General features: G+C 42.3%; 1 protein-coding gene across 7 annotated transcripts in view; it reads left to right on the forward strand.

Moving 5' to 3' along the window:
- Positions 1 to 18,933, forward strand: part of SLC4A8 (solute carrier family 4 member 8) — an 81,560-nt gene that overhangs the window by 4,742 nt on the left and 57,885 nt on the right. For all 7 annotated transcript variants that reach the window (XM_043563951.1, XM_043563949.1, XM_043563950.1 and 4 more), the window contains exon 2: positions 11,199 to 11,280. In XM_043563951.1, coding sequence (XP_043419886.1) covers positions 11,199 to 11,280 — 82 coding nt within the window. The remainder of the gene's footprint in view (positions 1 to 11,198; positions 11,281 to 18,933) is intronic.

An 18,933-nucleotide genomic window follows, 5' to 3' on the forward strand; every position in this document is an offset into this window, starting at 1 on the left:
TGGGGGACAATGCAGGCTGCAAATTTACTTCCTTCAAAATTTGTGGATAATTGCCTTAGCTCATAGTTTGCCTTGGCAGGGTAGCCGGGGCTCTCAGTCAAGACTGCCATAGTAGTTAGTAATCATTAGGACACAGAAAGCAACCGTGTTTATTCTAGATCTGCTGCCAGGTTACGGCAACAAATCTTAGATAATGGAGAGGTTGGTTGTTCCCTGTAAGGTAGTAAGTAATAAGTTTACTCTGGTCTTGGTAGTTAGGGAACCCTAATGTGTGTATTAGTTTCTATTGCTGCCATAGCAAATTACCACAAATTTAGTGGCTTAAAACAACACAAATTGATTATCTTTCAGTTCTCTACTTCACAAGTCCAATGCAGCTCTCACTGGGCTAAAATCGAAGTGTTGGCAAGGCTGTGCTTCTTTCTGGAGGCTCTGAGGAAGAATCTGTTTCCTTGATTTCTTCAGCTTTTAAAGGCTACCTTGTTTCCTTGGCTTCTAGTTCCTTTCCTCCACTCCAAGCCGCCAGCATAGGGTGTCTCAAACCCTACTTTTGGTATCACATCTCTTTCTCTGACTCAAGTCTTCTGCTGCCGCTCCCCGCCCCCCCCCCCAGCTCTTTAGGGATTCTTGTGATTGCATAGAGCCCACCAGATAATCCAGGATAGTCTCCTTATTTTAAGTTCATCTGATTAGCAACATTACTTCCATCAGTAACCTTAACTGGGGGGCCATTATTCTGCCTACCACAATGTACTAACTAGCAATCTTAATACAGAACAGGAGTTACTCTAGGTGGGGCTCAATAAAAGAATCATTTAGAAACTATAGCTACTTTGGAATTTGAGGCCCTAGCAGGCTGCTGAAGAGTCAGAATAGGAAGCTCATGGGTATTTAGGAGCTCATGGCCACTGAGAGGAGGTCCGGAACAGCTGCACGAGTCCTTGCGGAACCTTTTTTTTTTTTTTCCCCCCCCTCGCTATAGCAGTCTGAATTCAGTGAGGAAGTCAAATTCATGGGCATCTGTGGGCCAGATTCACTGACAGGGTGTCTAAAGGACCAGAATTCAGAGACTTTGCTGGCTGAAGAGAAAGGAAACGAGATGGAGAATTCTTGGAAGTCTGGTCAGTAAAAGGGCAAAGTACAAGTTTGAAGTACAAGGTTCTGGCACACTATGGGTTTAAGATGGCAATAATGTAGATCTTGAACTGTGGACATGAATGCATGATTGGGTGACTTGAGCTCTCTGAAATGACAGGGTTCTTTGCTTTTGGCAATAATAGCGTGTAATGTTAATTGTAAGAATACAGAGGCTTGAGTTTGAGTTCCTCCCATCCCACTTACCTCTTGTGTGATCTTACTTAGCCTTGATTTTAAGACTGTTGTGAGGATTAAGTGGGGTAATATACATATGTAAGGCACAATGCTAGGCGTATAGGAAGTGCTCAATAAATATTTGTTCCTGATACTCACTGTGTCAACTCAATTTGCTGATCAGAAACCCTGGAAGTCACTTCTGTATTTGCTGTTTTAAAAATGGTTAAAGGTGTCAGAACTCAATAACTGCTTGACTCTTTTTTGTTGGGCGTAAGGATGGGAGGGTGGTGGGGTGGAAGGATGTCATACACCATGTCTGAAAACATCGGATCTTTAGGAAAAAAGATGACAGGGGTCTCTGGAAGTGAAAAGTCGGAGACTGACTGCAGGCATGGAGGGGCAGTTGAGTTGGGCAGGTCCACCACCCCACAGGTCCGGAGTGGCGCTGCAGGGGACACGAGTCAGAGAGAGGGCTCCAAATGGACTCCACTGCCTGCCACCTTCCCCCTCCCCTGCAGCCTCCGAGGCTGCTTCCAGGAGCTGGAGCCATTATGTAAGACTCAGCCCTGACCCTGCCTTTTAATTTGTCCATTAACTGTAAGTAAGAATCTGGTCTGCTACTCAGGTATAGTTCATTCATTTTTCAAGGCTCATAACAAGATGTGCCTTGAAATTTCAATGTTTTAATGTGTATTTAACCCCCTTAGTTCTTTTTATCTTATCTAGTCCTTGAGGTAGGCACCCAAGTCAATTCACATTTACATAGTGGGCCATTGTCAGTGAGCTAGGAGGAAGGACAGAAAAGAGGAGACTTAGAAACATTGCCTTTTCTCTAGTTCACTCTCCTTTCCCTCCTCCCTTCTTTCCTTTTTCTCCCACACTTATATAACGTGGTTCTCATGATTTTAATCTTTTCTGAGTCACAAGCTTCCCTGAGAATCTGGTGAATGTTATGGACCCTCTTAAGAAAAATGTACACTTACACATAATCCTCTGAAGTTCATTCATGGGAACCCTGGAAATCTATGGATAAGAAATCCTCTCTGCCATAAATAATGGTGGTATCAGAGGACATAATAGCCAACTGGGGAGGAATCTGTAACAAGCACAGACCAATGAGACTTGATATTCTTTACTTTTTTTTTTTATGATTTTAAACAAACTTTGTATACACAGTACTTGAAATTTATGGAACATTTCAAGCAGACAACGAAATAGAAAGACTTGTAAAAGTGACTTGCTATGTACCCATGACCTGGCTTCAGCAATGAACACACACCTATGTTGTTTCATTATGTCCCCACACACTCTCCAAATCCCAGACATCATATTATTTCATCAGTAAAAACTTCAGTATGGGGCGTGTGGGTGGCTCAGTCGGGTAAGTGTCTGACTCTTGGTTTCGACTCAGGTCATGATCTCATGGTTCATGGGATAGAGCCCTGCAACAGGCTCTGTGCTGACAGCATGGAGCCTGCTTGGGATTCTCTCTCTCCCTCTCTCTCTGCCCCTCCCATGTTTGCTCTCTCTCTCAAAATAAATAAGCTTAAAAAAAAACCTTTAGTATGTATCACTAAAGATTAAAGACTTTCTTTTTATGATATCACTACCATGTCACAATATTGTTATTTTTTTTAATTAACAGTTAACTCCTTAATACAATCAAATGTCCGTGTAGTTGTTTAAATTTATGAGTGCCAGGGGTGCCTGGGTGGCTCGGTCAGTTAAGCATCTGACTTCGGCTCAGGCATGATCTTGCGGTTCGTGGGTTTGAGCCCTGTGTTGGGCTCTGTGCTGACAGCTCAGAGCCTGGAGCCTGTTTCAGATTCTGTGTCTCCCTCTCTCTCTGTCCCCCCCCCCCCCCATCTCTGTCTCTCTCTGTCTCTCAAAAATAAATAAACGTTAAAAAATAAAAGATAAAAAAAATTAATTTAGGAGTGCCTTTTAGTTTTTTAAATAGTTGGTTTACTTGAACCAGGATCCAAATGAGGTCCACACATTCACATTCAAGCCTGACATTTCAAATGCTTTGCCTAATGGTGTTTGACAGTGGCTCTGTTTTCTTTGGCAAGACAAAGAAAGTGGATGAACAATTATTCAGTGAATGTAGGCTGTGGTTAACCAATCTAAATTACCGAAACAAGTAGATTTTTCAACCTGAATATTTCAGGTGATTGACCTTGCTCTCCATATTTTGCTTTTATAGTTCTTAGAGTCATAAAATCAATTATGCCACCCTCCCCTCCTTCCTCTAGATTTCTGCTGTGTTCTATGTAATGCCAGGTATCTGTGGACAGTGCTAAGCATTGTAACCAATTGGTCCCTGTCCTTTGGATATTACAAACCTGCGGGGAAGCCAATACGAAAAATTATTCATATATATGAAGTTTTATGAGAAAATATATGATCATATGATAAAGAGTTCAGAAAACTAGTATTTATTCATCACAATTTTTATTTATTTATTTATATATTTTTTTAACGTTTATTTATTTTTATTTATTTATTTTTTCAACGTTTATTTATTTTTGGGACAGAGAGAGACAGAGCATGAACGGGGGAGGGGCAGAGAGAGAGGGAGACACAGAATCGGAAACAGGCTCCAGGCTCTGAGCCATCAGCCCAGAACCCGACGCGGGGCTCGAACTCACCGACCGGGAGATCGTGACCTGGCTGAAGTCGGATGCTTAACTGACTGCGCCACCCAGGCGCCCCTAACGTTTATTTATTTTTGAGACAGAGAGAGACAGAGCATGAACGGGGGAGGGTCAGAGAGAGGGAGACAAAGAATCTGAAACAGGCTCCAGGCTCCCAGCTGTCAGCACAGAGCCCGACGCGGGGCTTGAATTCACGCACTGTGAGATCACGACCTGAGCCGAAGTCGGCCGCTCAACCGACTGAGCCACCCAGGCGCCCCTCATCACAATTTTTAGATACTTACCACGTACCGGACATTATACTGGCTGCTAGGTACATAGTGGTGGACATAGGGACAGCACCCCCACTTCTGGAACTTACAAGCGTGCAAACCACTTACAGCGGTAAGCTACTGTATTGGGCTCTAAGAATATAAAGATGGCAACTTGTGGCTGGCACCATCAAGAAATCCATGATCTAAAAGGTAAGCTAGGCCAACAGGCACATGAAAAGGTGTTCAATGTCGCTCCTTATCAGGGAAATACAAATCAAAACCACACTCAGATATCACCTCACACCAGTCAGAGTGGCCAAAATGAACAAATCAGGAGACTATAGATGCTGGAGAGGATGTGGAGAAACGGGAACCCTCTTGCACTGTTGGTGGGAATGCAAATTGGTGCAGCCGCTCTGGAAAGCAGTGTGGAGGTTCCTCAGAAAATTAAAAATAGACCTACCCTATGACCCAGCAATAGCACTGCTAGGAATTTATCCAAGGGATACAGGAGTGCTGATGCATAGGGGCACTTGTACCCCAATGTTTATAGCAGCACTCTCAATAATAGCCAAATTATGGAAAGAGCCTAAATGTCCATCAACTGATGAATGGATAAAGAAATTGTGGTTTTGGGGTGCCTGGGTGGCGCAGTCGGTTAAGCGTCCGACTTCAGCCAGGTCACAATCTCGCGGTCAGTGAGTTCGAGCCCCGCGTCAGGCTCTGGGCTGATGGCTCGGAGCCTGGAGCCTGTTTCCGATTCTGTGTCTCCCTCTCTCTCTGCCCCTCCCCCGTTCATGCTCTGTCTCTCTCTGACCCAAAAATAAATAAACGTTGAAAAAAAAAATTAAAAAAAATAAAAAAAATAAAAAAATAAAAATAAAAGAAATTGTGGTTTATATACACAATGGAATACTACGTGGCAATGAGAAAGAATGAAATATGGCCTTTTGTAGCAACGTGGATGGAACTGGAGAGTGTGATGCTAAGTGAAATAAGCCATACAGAGAAAGATAGATACCATATGGTTTCACTCTTATGTGGATCCTAAGAAACTTAACAGAAACCCATGGGGGAAGGGAAGGAAAAAAAAAAAAAAAAGAGGTTAGAGTGGGAGAGAGCCAAAACATAAGAGACTGTTAAAAACTGAGAACAAACTGAGGGTTGATGGGGGGTGGGAGGGAGGGGAGGGTGGGTGATGGGTATTGAGGAGGGCACCTTTTGGGATGAGCACTGGGTGTTGTATGGAAACCAATTTGACAATAAATTTCATATATTAAAAAAATAGAAAATAAAAAATAAATAAATAAAAGGTAAGCTAGATAAACAAAGGACAAATCTAAAATAAAGGCAAGTTTATCCACCTAAAAGTTATTCCTTAGAAAGATCTTTACATGAGAGTTTTTTAGAGCTTAGATAGAAGTGAAACTGACAAGCTTTGGAAAATTGACCCAAAGTGCCTATGGTGGTGGGGAAGACATTGATGTTAAAGATGTATTAGAAGGTTTTTTAATAATTTTAACTAATTATAAAATGTGAAAAATTCATATTTCTAAATTAATATATTATTTTACATATCTGTAATCTTTTCAGTTTTATTGAAATATTTAGTATTTAGTAACTTTTTGTGTATCACTCAAAGATAAGAGTTATTTTTCAATTAAATTTTTAATTGAAATATTTGGTATTCAGTAAATATTTATGTATCACTCAAAGATAAGAGTTATTTTTTCAATTAAATTTTTAAAATTATTTTAATTTCCGTACAGTTAGTTTCAGGTGTACAATATAGCAATTCAACACTTCCACACACAAAAAAAAGATAAAAATTCTTTAAAAAATAAGCATAGTATCACCTAAAGAAAAAATAGCAATTTCTTTACTATCATAAAAGATCTCGTCAATATTCAAATTGGCAATTATCTCAAAAAAATCATTTAAAAAATAGCTAAAAAATTATTTGTTTGTTTGAATCAGGATTCAAATAAAGTCTGCGCATTGAGATTGGTTTTTTAAACCAATCTCTTTTAAACTACTGGTTTACTTTCTTTCTCTGTCTCTGTCTTTCTCTTCTTGCAATTGTTTGTTTTAAAAAAGGGGGAGGAGGAGGGAAAGGATTTGTTCTATAGCTTTATAATTTTGCTGATTGTATTCTCATGCTGGTGTTTTTCCGTGGAACTCTGTTTCACTGTATTTTCAGTAAATTGGTATTTCGATTTAGAGGCTTGATCAGATTCAGGGACAATTTATTTGTTAAGATTACCTAATGGGTGGTGATATAGTCTCCCATTAGGAGGCATATAATATCTGGTTGTCTCTCCTTGTGATGTTAGTGGCTGTTGAAAATCAATGCAATCCATTAGGGATTGAGAAATGGTGATGTCCTAATTCTAACATTCCTTTTTTGTTTATTCTTTTCTATAATAGGAAACTTCTCTCATCTCTTCTATGGTACTACTCTATGGCACAATTTATATAGGAAAGCTAGGATACATTTTTAACAGTTTCGAAAATAATGGGTTGGTTTGTTAGCATTCTTCTCCAATGGTGACCAATTAATTTTTATTTTTTATGTATTTTTTAACGTTTATCCATTTTTGAGACAGAGAGAGACAGAGCATGAGCGGGGAACAGTCCGAGAGAGAGGGAGACACAGAATCTGAAGCAGGCTCCAAGCTCTGAGCTGTCAGCACACAGCCTGACGCAGGGCTCGAACCCACGGACTGTGAGATCATGACCTGAGCCAAAGTCTGACACTCAACCAACTGAGCCACCCAGGCGCCCCACCAATTAATTTTTAAAGTGACATTGTGAACTCATAGATTTTAACATATCTGATCTATTCAATCCGTTGCAGTTACTACTGTTACTGATGCTCAAATTATCCTAAAAGGCAAGGGATCTCTTTAAGTTGACTTCCTAGTGGTCTGTGAGTGCCTTTTAGTAGACAATGGTATTTTAAGAGACCACAGTCTGGGTGCTAAGGATACTCATTGCTACTGGCTGATCATTTTTTCCAGGGCTTTTGAGTGGACGGAGCTAGGAAATGTAAATTTATAAATTTAAAAACATTTAAAGATAAAAATGTATTCTATATTCTTGTTGACTCATCCAATTCAAAATCAGGACTGAATGGTTTTTACTTAACTTCTGTCCTAAGACTGTATTTCCTTTTACCCCTGCTGAGAATGCCAGTTCTCAATGACATTGAGAGTGACAGAACAAGTTGACATGATCACGAATATGTTTATCTCACAATGCACAACAGCCTCAGAGTGATAGCACCAACACTCCCACCAACAGATAACTAAACGGTAGTTTAAGATCTTCTTAAACTCTTTTTGTCTTAGGGTATATACCACTGAGGATGTTCAGGCAGCTTATTGTATTTTACAGTTACTTGGAATAATATCTCTTGGAATAGTTATGTCATCAATTTGGCATTTGCTTTCATTTGATTTTTCATTTCTGGGAATTGCTTTTAAAATTTTTAGTTGTTTTAAAATTATGTGAGATATTGGGGCACCTGGGTGGCTCAGTCGGTTGAGTGTCGGACTTTGGCTCAGGTCATGATCTTGTGGTTGGCAAGTTCAAGCCCTGCATCTGGCTTGCTGCTGTCAGCCTGTCAGTGCAGAGCCTGCTTGGGATCTTCTGTCCCCCTCTCTCTGCTCCTCCCCCATGTGCACGCTCCCCAAAAGCAAATATTAAAAAAATAAAATAAAATTATGTAAGATATTTACAAAATAAGGTATTTTCAAAGAAGTCTAATTTTCTGTCCTTTTCTCCTCTAACCTATTCCCTCACTCCTCTATGGGTAACTCTTTAAAAATTTTTTTCATGGTGGGGAAGCTGGGTGGCTCAGTTGGTTAAGCATCCAACTTCAGCTCAGGTTATGGACTCATGGGTTTGTGAGTTCAAGCCCCACATCAGATGAGCTTGTGCCCCGCTTCAGGATTCTCTCTCTTTTTCCTTTCTCTGCCCCTCATTGGATTCTCTCTCTCTACCTCTCTCTCTGCCCCTTGCTCACTCATGCTCTCTCTCTCTCAAAAAATAAAAAAAGAGGGGCGCCTGGGTGGCGCAGTCGGTTAAGCGTCCGACTTCAGCCAGGTCACGATCTCGCAGTCCATGAGTTCGAGCCCCGCGCCAGGCTCTGGGCTGATGGCTCGGAGCCTGGAGCCTGTTTCCGATTCTGTGTCTCCCTCTCTCTCTGCCCCTCCCCTGTTCATGCTCTGTCTCTCTCTCTCCCAAAAATAAATAAAAAAAAAAACCGTTGAAAAAAAATTTTTAAAAAAATAATAAAAAAGAATAAATAAATAAACAACAGGAATTTATTTCCTAAAATTTTTTTCATGACTTATTCTTCCTTTATAGGTTTTTAAGTATAAGCAGATGCTTATGTTCTAATACCCTTTCTTTTTTTATATATAATTTTTTTTAAGTAAGCTCTATCCCAATGTGGGGTTTGAACTCACAACCCTGAGATCAAGAATCTCATGCTCCACTGACTGAGCCATCCCAACAACCTTTCTCTGATAAAAGTTAGCAAACAGCAAACAGTTTTCTCTACGTTGCTTTTTAAACTTAATATTCTATCTTGGAGATTATTCCATGATAGTAATAATATGAAATTTTAAATGTCTATAAACTAAATTCGTAAGTAAAACACTATAAGTATTGGAAGCAATCCAAGTGTCCATCGATAGATGAATGGATAAAGAAGGCATGGTGTATGCACACACACACACACACACACACACACACACACACACACTGGAATATTACTTAGTCATAAAAAAGAATGAAATCTTGCTGTTTGCAACATTGTGGATAGATCTAGGAAGTATAGTGCTGAGTGAAATACATCAGTCAGAGAAAAGAATACCATATAATCTCACTTATCTGTGGAATTTAAGAAACAAATGAATAAACAAAAAACCCAGACTCTTTTTTTTTTAAAGTTTATTTATTTTTGAGAGAGAGAGGGTACAAGTGAGTGAGAGACTGAGAGAAAGGGAAAGAGAGAATCCTATGAGGCGCAGGTGGGGCGGGGTGGGGGGCAGCGAAAAAAATACATATATATGTAAACATTTGACTTTCATCTACTTCCCTAGAAGTTAGTCTATTCAAGTTGCCCTCAAGAACTTTTTTGATTCTTCTTATCGGGGAAATGGATTGCTTTATATTCAGAGTTGCCTCATTTGAGGACATAGATGATAACTTGAAAAAGTGTTAGAACAGTAAGCTGGAAGTTTGAGCAGGATCTGGAAGATGATAAGGATTTGATGGAGAGTTGGGGGGATGGGGGAACGTTAGATGCAGGACATGTGAGCAAAGGCGTGAAAGTGGGAGCATGCAGAGTGCCCATGGGATCAGTGAACTTGGCTGGAGCTGCAGGTTTGATCAGAGAAATAGACTTACAGGAAAATCAGTTAAGATTAAAAAAAAAATAGTTCAGGGTCTTGATAAGGTAGGTGCCATTATAGTCATGATTTTAACAAAGAATTATTGAGCACCTACTCTGTGAAAAGTCTGTGTAGGGTGTTGGAGGAACAGTGGTGAGGAAGGCAGACAGCGTTCCTCCCTCAAGGAGCAGAGACATGTCATTACAGAGAAGCGCAGTGTGCAATGAGGGCTTATAAATGGGGGGACCTCACTTAGTTCAGATGAGGGAAGCCTTCCAAGGAAGTGCATTGAGGCTGAGATCTGTGGGATGATGAGTAAGTATTGGCCCCTGGTGGTAGGAGGTGGGGCTAGCAGGGAGAGGATGATAGTTCTAGACCGAGGGAGCAACACTCAAGGAAGAAAGTGAGTCTGGTTCCAGAACTGAAAACACGTCCAGTATGACTGAAGGGCACAGGAGTGTGGCATAGAGTAGATGAGAGATGAGAGTAGATTGGAGAGCAATCGCACTGGAGGACCTGATAAGAAAAGGAAGCTATCTCCCTGAAGGCATATAATAGGCACTTAATACACGTGGAATGGATAAATAAATGCATTTGAAATTTCCAATGTGGACTAAGAAACAGTCCTGCCGTGGGTAAGTGTAAGTAAATGAGCACAGGGTGCTTGTTTTGGAAAGAAGATCAGTTTGGTTTTAGACAACGTGGGTCTTGTGGTCAACATCCCAATGGTTTGTCAAATACTGAGTCAACAGTCTCAGGCTGTAGTTGAAATTGGAAGACTCAAGTGAGGGAAACCAAAGGTAGAGCGCTCTTGCTTGGGATTTATGGTTAGAGGAAGAAGACGAGCCTTAGAATGAGACAGGAGAGACTTGATCAAAGGAGCAGGATGGAGAATTTCAAGGACAACAGGCTCAGATACTGAAGAGAGATCAAGGAGATAAGTCGACACTAAAAAAAACAAACAAACATGTGGTTGACACCGCTTGCAAAATGCAGACGTGCTATGCACTTGCATTTGTGGGGAGGTAGAAAAGGCGTGATATCTGCAGTCACAAGACCAGAGTTCATCCCACCTCTGCCTTTTACCACATTTGTGCCCTTGGGCAATAATTACTTAATCCTCTCTAAGTCTCGGGCTGTTCATTTATAAAATGAGAAAGAGAATGGCTGTCATTAAAAAAAAATTTTTTTTAACATTTATTTATTTTTGAGAGACAGAGAGCAAGAGCGGAGGAGGGGCAGAGAGAGAGGGAGACACGGAATCTGAAGCAGGCTCCAGGCTCTGAGCTGTCATCACAGAGCCCGAAACGGGGCTCGAACTCACAAACTGTGAGATCATGACCTGAGCTGAAGTCGGTTACGTAATCGACTGAGCCGCCCAGGCGCCCCTGAGAATGGCTGTCATTTTTGCATCTCAAAGTTATTGTGAGGTTCAAATGAAGAACGTATGTAAACCATTGTGTTTTCTCCCCCAGGGGTTGCAAAAAGGGTCTGGCATACATGTGCTACTTAAGTGGATGTCTGAATGAACGTATGCTTATTACTATGGCTACGTATTTATATTTCAACAGAGACCGGATGAAGAGGCCGTGGTGGATCAGGGTGGGACCAGTACAATTCTTAACATTCACTATGAGAAAGAAGAGTTGGAAGGTAAGAACTGTCCTTCTTTGTGGTGGGGAAAATAAATGAGAGGCAGCCTGGTGTGGGAGGAGAATTTTGCCATCAGGAGATCTGCGTTTGAGCCCCGCTGACTCTTTTCTCACTACCTGTCAGACCTTGGGGGAAACTCACTCAATTCCCCTTAGCCTCAATGTCCTCATCTGTTAAATAAAACTAGGGATATTAATACAGAGAACAAACTGGTGGTTGCCAGAGGGGAGGTGGGTGGAGTGGGGATGGATGAAATAGATAAAGGGGACTAAGAGGTACAAACTTCCAGTTATAAAATAAATAAGTCATGGAGATGAAAAGTACGGGGATGTAGTCAATAACATTGTAAGTGACAATTGACAATAAATATTGTAATAATGTTGTTTGGTGACAGATGGTGACTGCACTTACCATGATGAGCACGGAGTAATGCACAGAATCGCTAAATCGTCATGTTGTGCGCCTGTATGTTAACTGTATAATTAACTGTATGTTAGTTATAATTCCACTTTAAAAGTAGGGATATTAATACCTTACTATTAGGTTCTAATAACATGTCCGATAGCAATAAGTCCGATAGCAATATTAACAAATGATCTCTTCTTGAGACTGTGAAGGACTCAGGTCAGCTTGTCAATTCCTGGCAATTGCCCACAAATATAAATGTAAACATGTACACAGTTTGTACAAGAAAATAAAATACGGATAGTTTTAAAAATTCAGCTTGGTTATAAAACCCTGTTTTTGCCCCATCTCCAATGTTTCCCATTCTAATGATACCCATTTCTGCCTGGTGTTTTTATCTAACTAAGACAAGAGAAGACATACACCCCTATTCTCTAATTCACAGCACAGAACTGTATTTAAAAAAACCCAAGTGGGGACGCCTGGGTGGCTCAGCCAAGGAAGTGTCCCGCTTGGTTTTGGCTCAGCTCATGATCTCATGGTTTGCGGGTTCGAGCCCTGCACCGGGCTTTGTACTGACAATGCAGAGTCTGCTTGGGATTCTCTCTCTGCCTCTCTCTCTGCCCCTCCCCTCCCCTCTCTCTCTCTGAAAATAAACAGGCATCAAAAAAAAAAAAAGCCCAGTTGAGGGGCGCCTGGGTGGCTCAGGCAGTTAAGCGTAGGGCTCTTGATTTTGGCTCAGGTCACGATCTCACAGTTCATAAGATGGAGCCCCACATCTGACAGCACAGAGCCTGCTTGGGATTCTCTCTCTCCCTCTCTCACTGCCCCTCCCCAGCTCACATGCATGCTGGCTCGAGAACACACACATACTCTCTCTCTCTCTCTCTCTCACTCAAAATAAATAAATAAACTTAAAAAAAAACCCAACTCAAATGCAAGGGAAAGGAGAGGGGTTTTTATTGATCTGCTCTGTCTACTTTACCTTATTAAGGCTCTTTTTTTGTCCCTGTCCCACCCCTAGATCCCCACATGACCGTTGGTAGTGCCCTTCCATTTTTCTTTTTCCCATAGGACCGGTTTCCTGATAAGTGGTGATGTTCGGTTTTATTAGAGAAAGGCTTGTGTCCAGTGTAGCTTTAATGAGAACCCACATTTGGCTCAAAAACCTTTGTTAAGTCTCTGCAGCGTCCCCTGCAATGTGGAAGACTATGATACAGCAACTTTCTAATGACTGAGACAGCATGTAAAATGTTCTCTCTGTACTGCTTGTTCCCGTGACTTTTTTTTTTTTTTTTTCATCAAAGTTGTGTAATCCTCAGAGAAAACTTGTCCTCTGGATGGGGAGAGTGAGAGCTGTAGAGGCTGACTCAGCCTCTGGGTTTGTTACCATGAGAACTTATGTGGGTGGCTCCTGGAGGTCAGTGGAGGTTGGACATATCAAGGTCAGGTTTTCTAAGTTATTTTTGACCAGATGGAAGAAGAGCCAATGTGGGTTTCAGCGACGGGGAGAAAGTGGAGAAGGGGAGGGCGTGGAGGTGAGAGGCTGACATGTGTTGAATGGCCCTCATGTGTTAGGCATTTGATGAGGCACTTCGTACCCGTTGTCTTTTTCATCTTCGCAGCAGCCCCGGTGGGTAGGTATCATCCCTATTTTACAGGTGGAGAAACTGCTCAGGGTCATTTAGCCTCATGGCGGGTGAGACTGGGCTGGCATTCTGCCCTTTCTATTCCAGCACACGGCCCGCGAGGGAGGCCAGCACTCAGCATTAATGCAAGGAAGGACAGTACTCAGCATGAGCCCCCCAGCCTCGACGTCTTGCTCCGTCACATACACATTTTTATATGGTATAAACATCATAGGGAATTTCTCTTGTTGCCTCACCCCTCCCTCAGCCCTGATAATCCTATTGCCTCTCTACCCTCTCACTGCACCGTGAGAGCACTGTTGTTCTCCGTTCAGCTGTCTGCGCTCACCAGACCTTTGCCCTCAGCAAGGAGGTAACCGTTGATGAACACTCTTGTCTGCCTGGGAGTAGAATAATAAACATGAGCAAATCCTCTTGGATCCTGAGGACCGGGTTCCACTCACAGAGGTCAGCTGAGTAATTGGCAGTGGGAGCATCTTCTCCAGACGACATCATCTATTCCTTATGCACTCACCATTTTGCTCCAAAAGGAAGCTATCTATCACGTCATTTCTAAGGGATAGTGTCTTGGGAAATGGTCCTTTATACATACAGCTTTTTGAAAACTAGAATCTTATCTTAGCACTTTTTAAAAAAGTTTATTTGTTTTTATTTTGAGAGAGAGAGTGTGCGTGCATGCGGGGGAGGTGCAGGGAGAGAGAGGGAGAGAGGGGATCCCAGGCAGGCTCCGCAGTGCAGAGCCCGACACGGGGCCTGAACTCACGAAATGTGAGACCATGAGCTGAGCTGAAACCAAGAGTTGGACACTCTGCCGACTGAGCCAGCCAGGTGCCCTGTTAGCACTTTTTAAATCAAACACTGTTGGCAAATGGAGGACAAATGGTGCCCACTTCTCAGGCCTGATGTGGCTCTCGAGCAGCTCGGGAGAGGGAGCCGGGGTCTGCTATAGGCTTGCTCATGCTGTAGGCTCTGCCCTGACTGACTGTGACGGAGGCCCTAGGACTCGGGCTGCACTTGAGTGCTGTCATCTCGAAGGCATGAAATAAAGTCAGTCCCACTTTGATAGAAGACAGAAGTAAATTGTGTTCCACCTCAATGTGTATGCCGTGATACAGGGTTCTGTGGCTGCAGATTAATCTCTGGGTCTTCTTTCCCCTTAATTTTCTACCTTCTGCTCCACATCACATAAATCATTCCCTCGCCCTTTTTCAGAATTACTTCAGAGATTTAGTCTTGGGACGTCGCTACAGACTTTGGAAGTGTGCGTCTTTTGGCGTAAGCTAATTCCATTAGTAGGAGAAGGCACATTAAACCATGACATTGATTCTTTTTGTATACAAGAGTCCAAACCAAATATTGGAACGGATTTCCAAAGATAAACTCAATGAAGAGCAGTAGTCGTCCATGATGTGCTCCAGTGGACTGTCCCGCCCCCAGAGGGACACAGAACATTGCTTTAGTTACAGGAATAATGGCTTTTTCCATTTTTCCTGGCGGGTCATTATTCCTGATTCACTACTAGACTTAAGGATCCTAGAACAGGTTTAGTGTCCTCTAATAAGTTTGTAACAGAGGTAGGAGCCTTTTGATCCTATTTATAAATTAAAAAAAAAAAAAAAGGCTTGCATCTGCTTCGCATGTTAGATTCCCCCCTGTGGTTATTGACTTTGAGTCATCCTCTAGCCCAGGGGGTGGAACAGTCTTCTGTATGTGCTAATGAGTTCTGCGTGGGCACTGGCTAAACAGTGTGTATGACATGCCCTCTGTGTTGGTAGGCCTGGTCTCCATCCGCAAGGTAGGTCACAGCTGTGACTTCTGTCCTGCTCCACACGATGCAGCGCCAGTCCACTGATGGTTACTCTCTGTACGTGTATACGTATTTATTTTGGGCTTGTTGGAGGGGAGGTGGGTTAAGTGGGCGACGGGCATTACTCTTGAAGCCAAGACTACACTGTACGTTAACTAACTTGAAAATAAACAAATAAAAAATAAAAAATAAACACACTAACGTCACAGCTTTCCCATAAGTCTTTCAAACGAATACTTGTATTTGCATACAGATAGCCCCCTTTGCACCTGGGTGGCTTAGTCAGTTGAGCATGTGACTTCGGCTCAGGTCATGATCTCGTGGTTCGTGGGTTTGAGCCCCGCATCAGGCTCTGTGCTGACAGCTCAGAGCCTGGAGCCTGCTTCGGATTCTGTGTGTGTGTGTGTGTGTGTGTGTGTGTGTGTGTGTGCCTCTCTCTCTCTCTCTCAAATAAATTTAAACCACCATAAAAAAAAAAGTAGCCCCCAAAGAGTAGATTTAGAAGGTGGAGTCTGGGTGAGTTGGTAGGTAGGTAGCGGGAAGAAGACTGTGGATGGGAAAGCAGTTGAACGGCCAGCAAGCTGACCATAGGATTCGTTTAGTGAAGTCACCAGACTGCCAGAGTCCAGTTAAATGGACTAGATTTTATTGACTCTGTGTTCATTTCCTAGTGTCCATTTGTTTGTCTTCACCTCTGCTGATCTCACCCAGAAAATCCAAGCCCCTGTTTCAGAGTCCTCAGCCTAGAAACTGAGGCCTGATTTTCTTACAGCCGCTTGGCCCTTCTTAGCTCTGACCCCTGCTGGGGTTTGTTTTCATTTCTGCCTGTCTCTGGCATTTTCAAAAGGTAGGCACTGTGGTTGGTTAGTGTTTGTGAGAACTGATCGGACCAAAAAAATTCTTAGAGAAAGAAGAGTCTTCCTTCCCTAAGATTTAAGCTTTACCTTCCTACAGAGGCGCCAAAGGCATCTGAAGGGTGTCTTCCCCACTATCCTCAGACTTGCCTAGTGGGAATTTTGGATACCAAGCAAAACCATGCATCACTCGCTCAACATTTACTGAGACTCTGCTGGAGTGCCTTTTTGCAGCAACAAGTAAGAATAGTGGGAACAAGTGAACCATCTTGGCTTCTCCAAAAACGACCTTGCCTGAGCCTTTCCTAGTTTGGACGTAGACCCTGGACTGGACATGAGAAGTCATTTGATCCAACCTCTTTGTTTTACTTTAATAATGGCAGCAAATTCGCCGAGAAAATGAGATCTGATAAAACAGGTTCTAACACCTAAGCACTGCCCCTCAATTCCTATTTAGAATGTACTTAAAATTACATAATACTAGCAATATACCAACAAAAGCCCCCAGTGGAAGTATTTAGAATGTGCTTAAGGAGAAGTGGGGGTCCTAGCCTGCCCAATAATCCTCTGGGGGAATTACTAGGAAAGGAAGCTAATGGTTGGGATGCCTCTGTTGAAGGGCTGAGAGTCACCCCTCGGTGAGGCTTTTCTTCACGCAAGCCAAGCTCGACCTGGACACAGTTTTACAACACGTAGGTCACTATTTTATTTTTTATTCTTGTTAAAAAAATTTTTTTGAAGATTTTATTTTTAAGCACTCTCAACACCCAACATGAGGCTGAAGCTCATGACCCTGCGATTAAGAGTTGCACACTCTACTGAAGGAGCCAGTCAGGCAACCCCCTAGGTCACTATTTTAGGGGCTGGTTGAAGTGGTTCTCTGGGATCTAATTATGCTTTTCACTGCCCATGGGTTCTTCATGATCTGTCCCTGCCTGCCTCTCTGACCTTTTCCTCCTCCTCTTCTTTCCTCTTTCCTCTTGCTCTGGCCCTACTGGCCCTACTTTGGCTTCGGAATTCGCACATTCCCACTGTAGAGCCTATGCACTTGATCTTGCCTTGCCCTGGACTGCTCTTCTCATGGCCTCTCCTCATCACTCAGATGTCGCCTGTGATCATCTTAGCTACAATCTCTCTTCTTCATTCCACCCTCTACCCCAAACCCTTCAGCATGTTTTTACTTGGGATAATTATCAATACTTGAAATAATATGTTGTTTTCATGGTGTCTGTCTCCCCTAACTAGAATCTGTGTCTTGAGGACAGGGACCTTGTACTTTTTGCTGTTGTATCCCCAGCCCTTGGAACAGGACCTGGAACAGTTCTGTGACTCCAGCCCAGGTCGGTCTCAGCGGTATACTACGGGGAACTAATTAACATACTATAGTGGAACATTATTAGTTAACAGATGGTATTTTATTGAGATGGCATTCAACTTAGTCATTTTCACATTTTATGGTTTTCACTGACAATGTCAGAGGTTTGGAATCCCACATCTTAGCAGATGACTTCTTCTGGCTCTGTATTTTTATTTCAATAAAGTTATGAGGTGACTACACTATGTTCGGAGATCTGCCTGTCAGAAATGTCCTGAGATGTGCATGAGTCAACACAGGATTGCCCTGAGACAGGATGAGGATGGGAGGTGTGATTCCACTGGATACTGAATATTTTATCCTCCTGCCTCTCAGCATTCAAATAAATCTCTCATCAGCTTTCCCTCCAGTACTGTTCCTTTTTTTCTTGAAGTATAGTTAACATACAGTGTTACATTAGTTTCAGGTACACGATGTAATGATTCAACAGTTCTGTATAGTACTCAGTGCTCATCATGATAGGTGTGCTCCTTAATCTCCATCATCTCCTTCACCTGCACCACCACCTCCCCTTTGGCAAACACTAGTTTGTTCTCTGTATTTAAGAGAGTGTGTGTTTGGTCTCTTTCTTCTTTGTTCGTTTGTTCTGTTTCTTAAATTCCGCACAGGAGTGAAATCATACGGTGTTTACCTTGCTCTGTCTGATTTACTTCACTTAGCATTATATACCCTTTAGGGTCCATCCATGTTGTTGCAAATGGCAAGATTTCATTCTTTTTTATGACTGAGGAATATTCCATCGTTTGTATGTAAATTGGTATAGCCACTGTGGAAAACAGTATGGAGGTTTCTTCCCCCCAAAATTAAAAATAGGATTACCGTATGATCCGGTAATTCCACTACTGGGTATTTACCCAAAGAAAATGCAAACACTAATTCAAAAAGATATATGCACCCCTATGCTTATTATAGCATTATTTACAAGAACTAAGATATGGAAGCAATCCAAGTGTCCATCCAGAGATGGATGGATAGAGAAGATGTATATATAATCCTGTTTCTTTTTATTTTTCTTTATTGCTTTGGAGTTTGGAAGGCAGGAGAGGTTAAAGAAAAGGAGGGAGACATAGAGAAAGGACTGTTAGAGCTGCACTCAAAGGCATGTTAACTCCACTTGGAAGTGGAGAGCACTTACTGAGGAATCCCTAAAGAAGTTGAGCGCAGTCTTAGGAAACCCCATTGCTATGGAAAGAAGATGAAGAGTTGGTAACTCTTTCCATAAAGTTCCCCTATCCAGGAAGTCTTCCTGGATTAAGCTTTACATTCTCAGGTTGGCTTGGACCTTCTCAATCCTCTCATGCTTTGGTGAGTCTTTCTTCTACCCTAAACACATTCACTTTGGTGACACATTCCTTTTGTGGCTCCTTTCAGATTAGAGGCCCTCTTAGGTTAGATTTTGGACTCCTGAGAAGTTATCTTCCCGAGAGAGGCTCTTAAGAGACGTTCCATTTTCTGTACATTTGTGCAGCAATGGCCATCTGTAAAACACTGTGCTTTGTTATGTGAGGGATTCCAAGAGGAAGAAAGTCTGACCTGGGACCTTGAGAAGCCTGCAGATGAATA

Source organism: Prionailurus bengalensis, chromosome B4 (assembly GCF_016509475.1).
Source record: "Prionailurus bengalensis isolate Pbe53 chromosome B4, Fcat_Pben_1.1_paternal_pri, whole genome shotgun sequence".
NCBI lineage: Eukaryota > Metazoa > Chordata > Mammalia > Carnivora > Felidae > Prionailurus > Prionailurus bengalensis.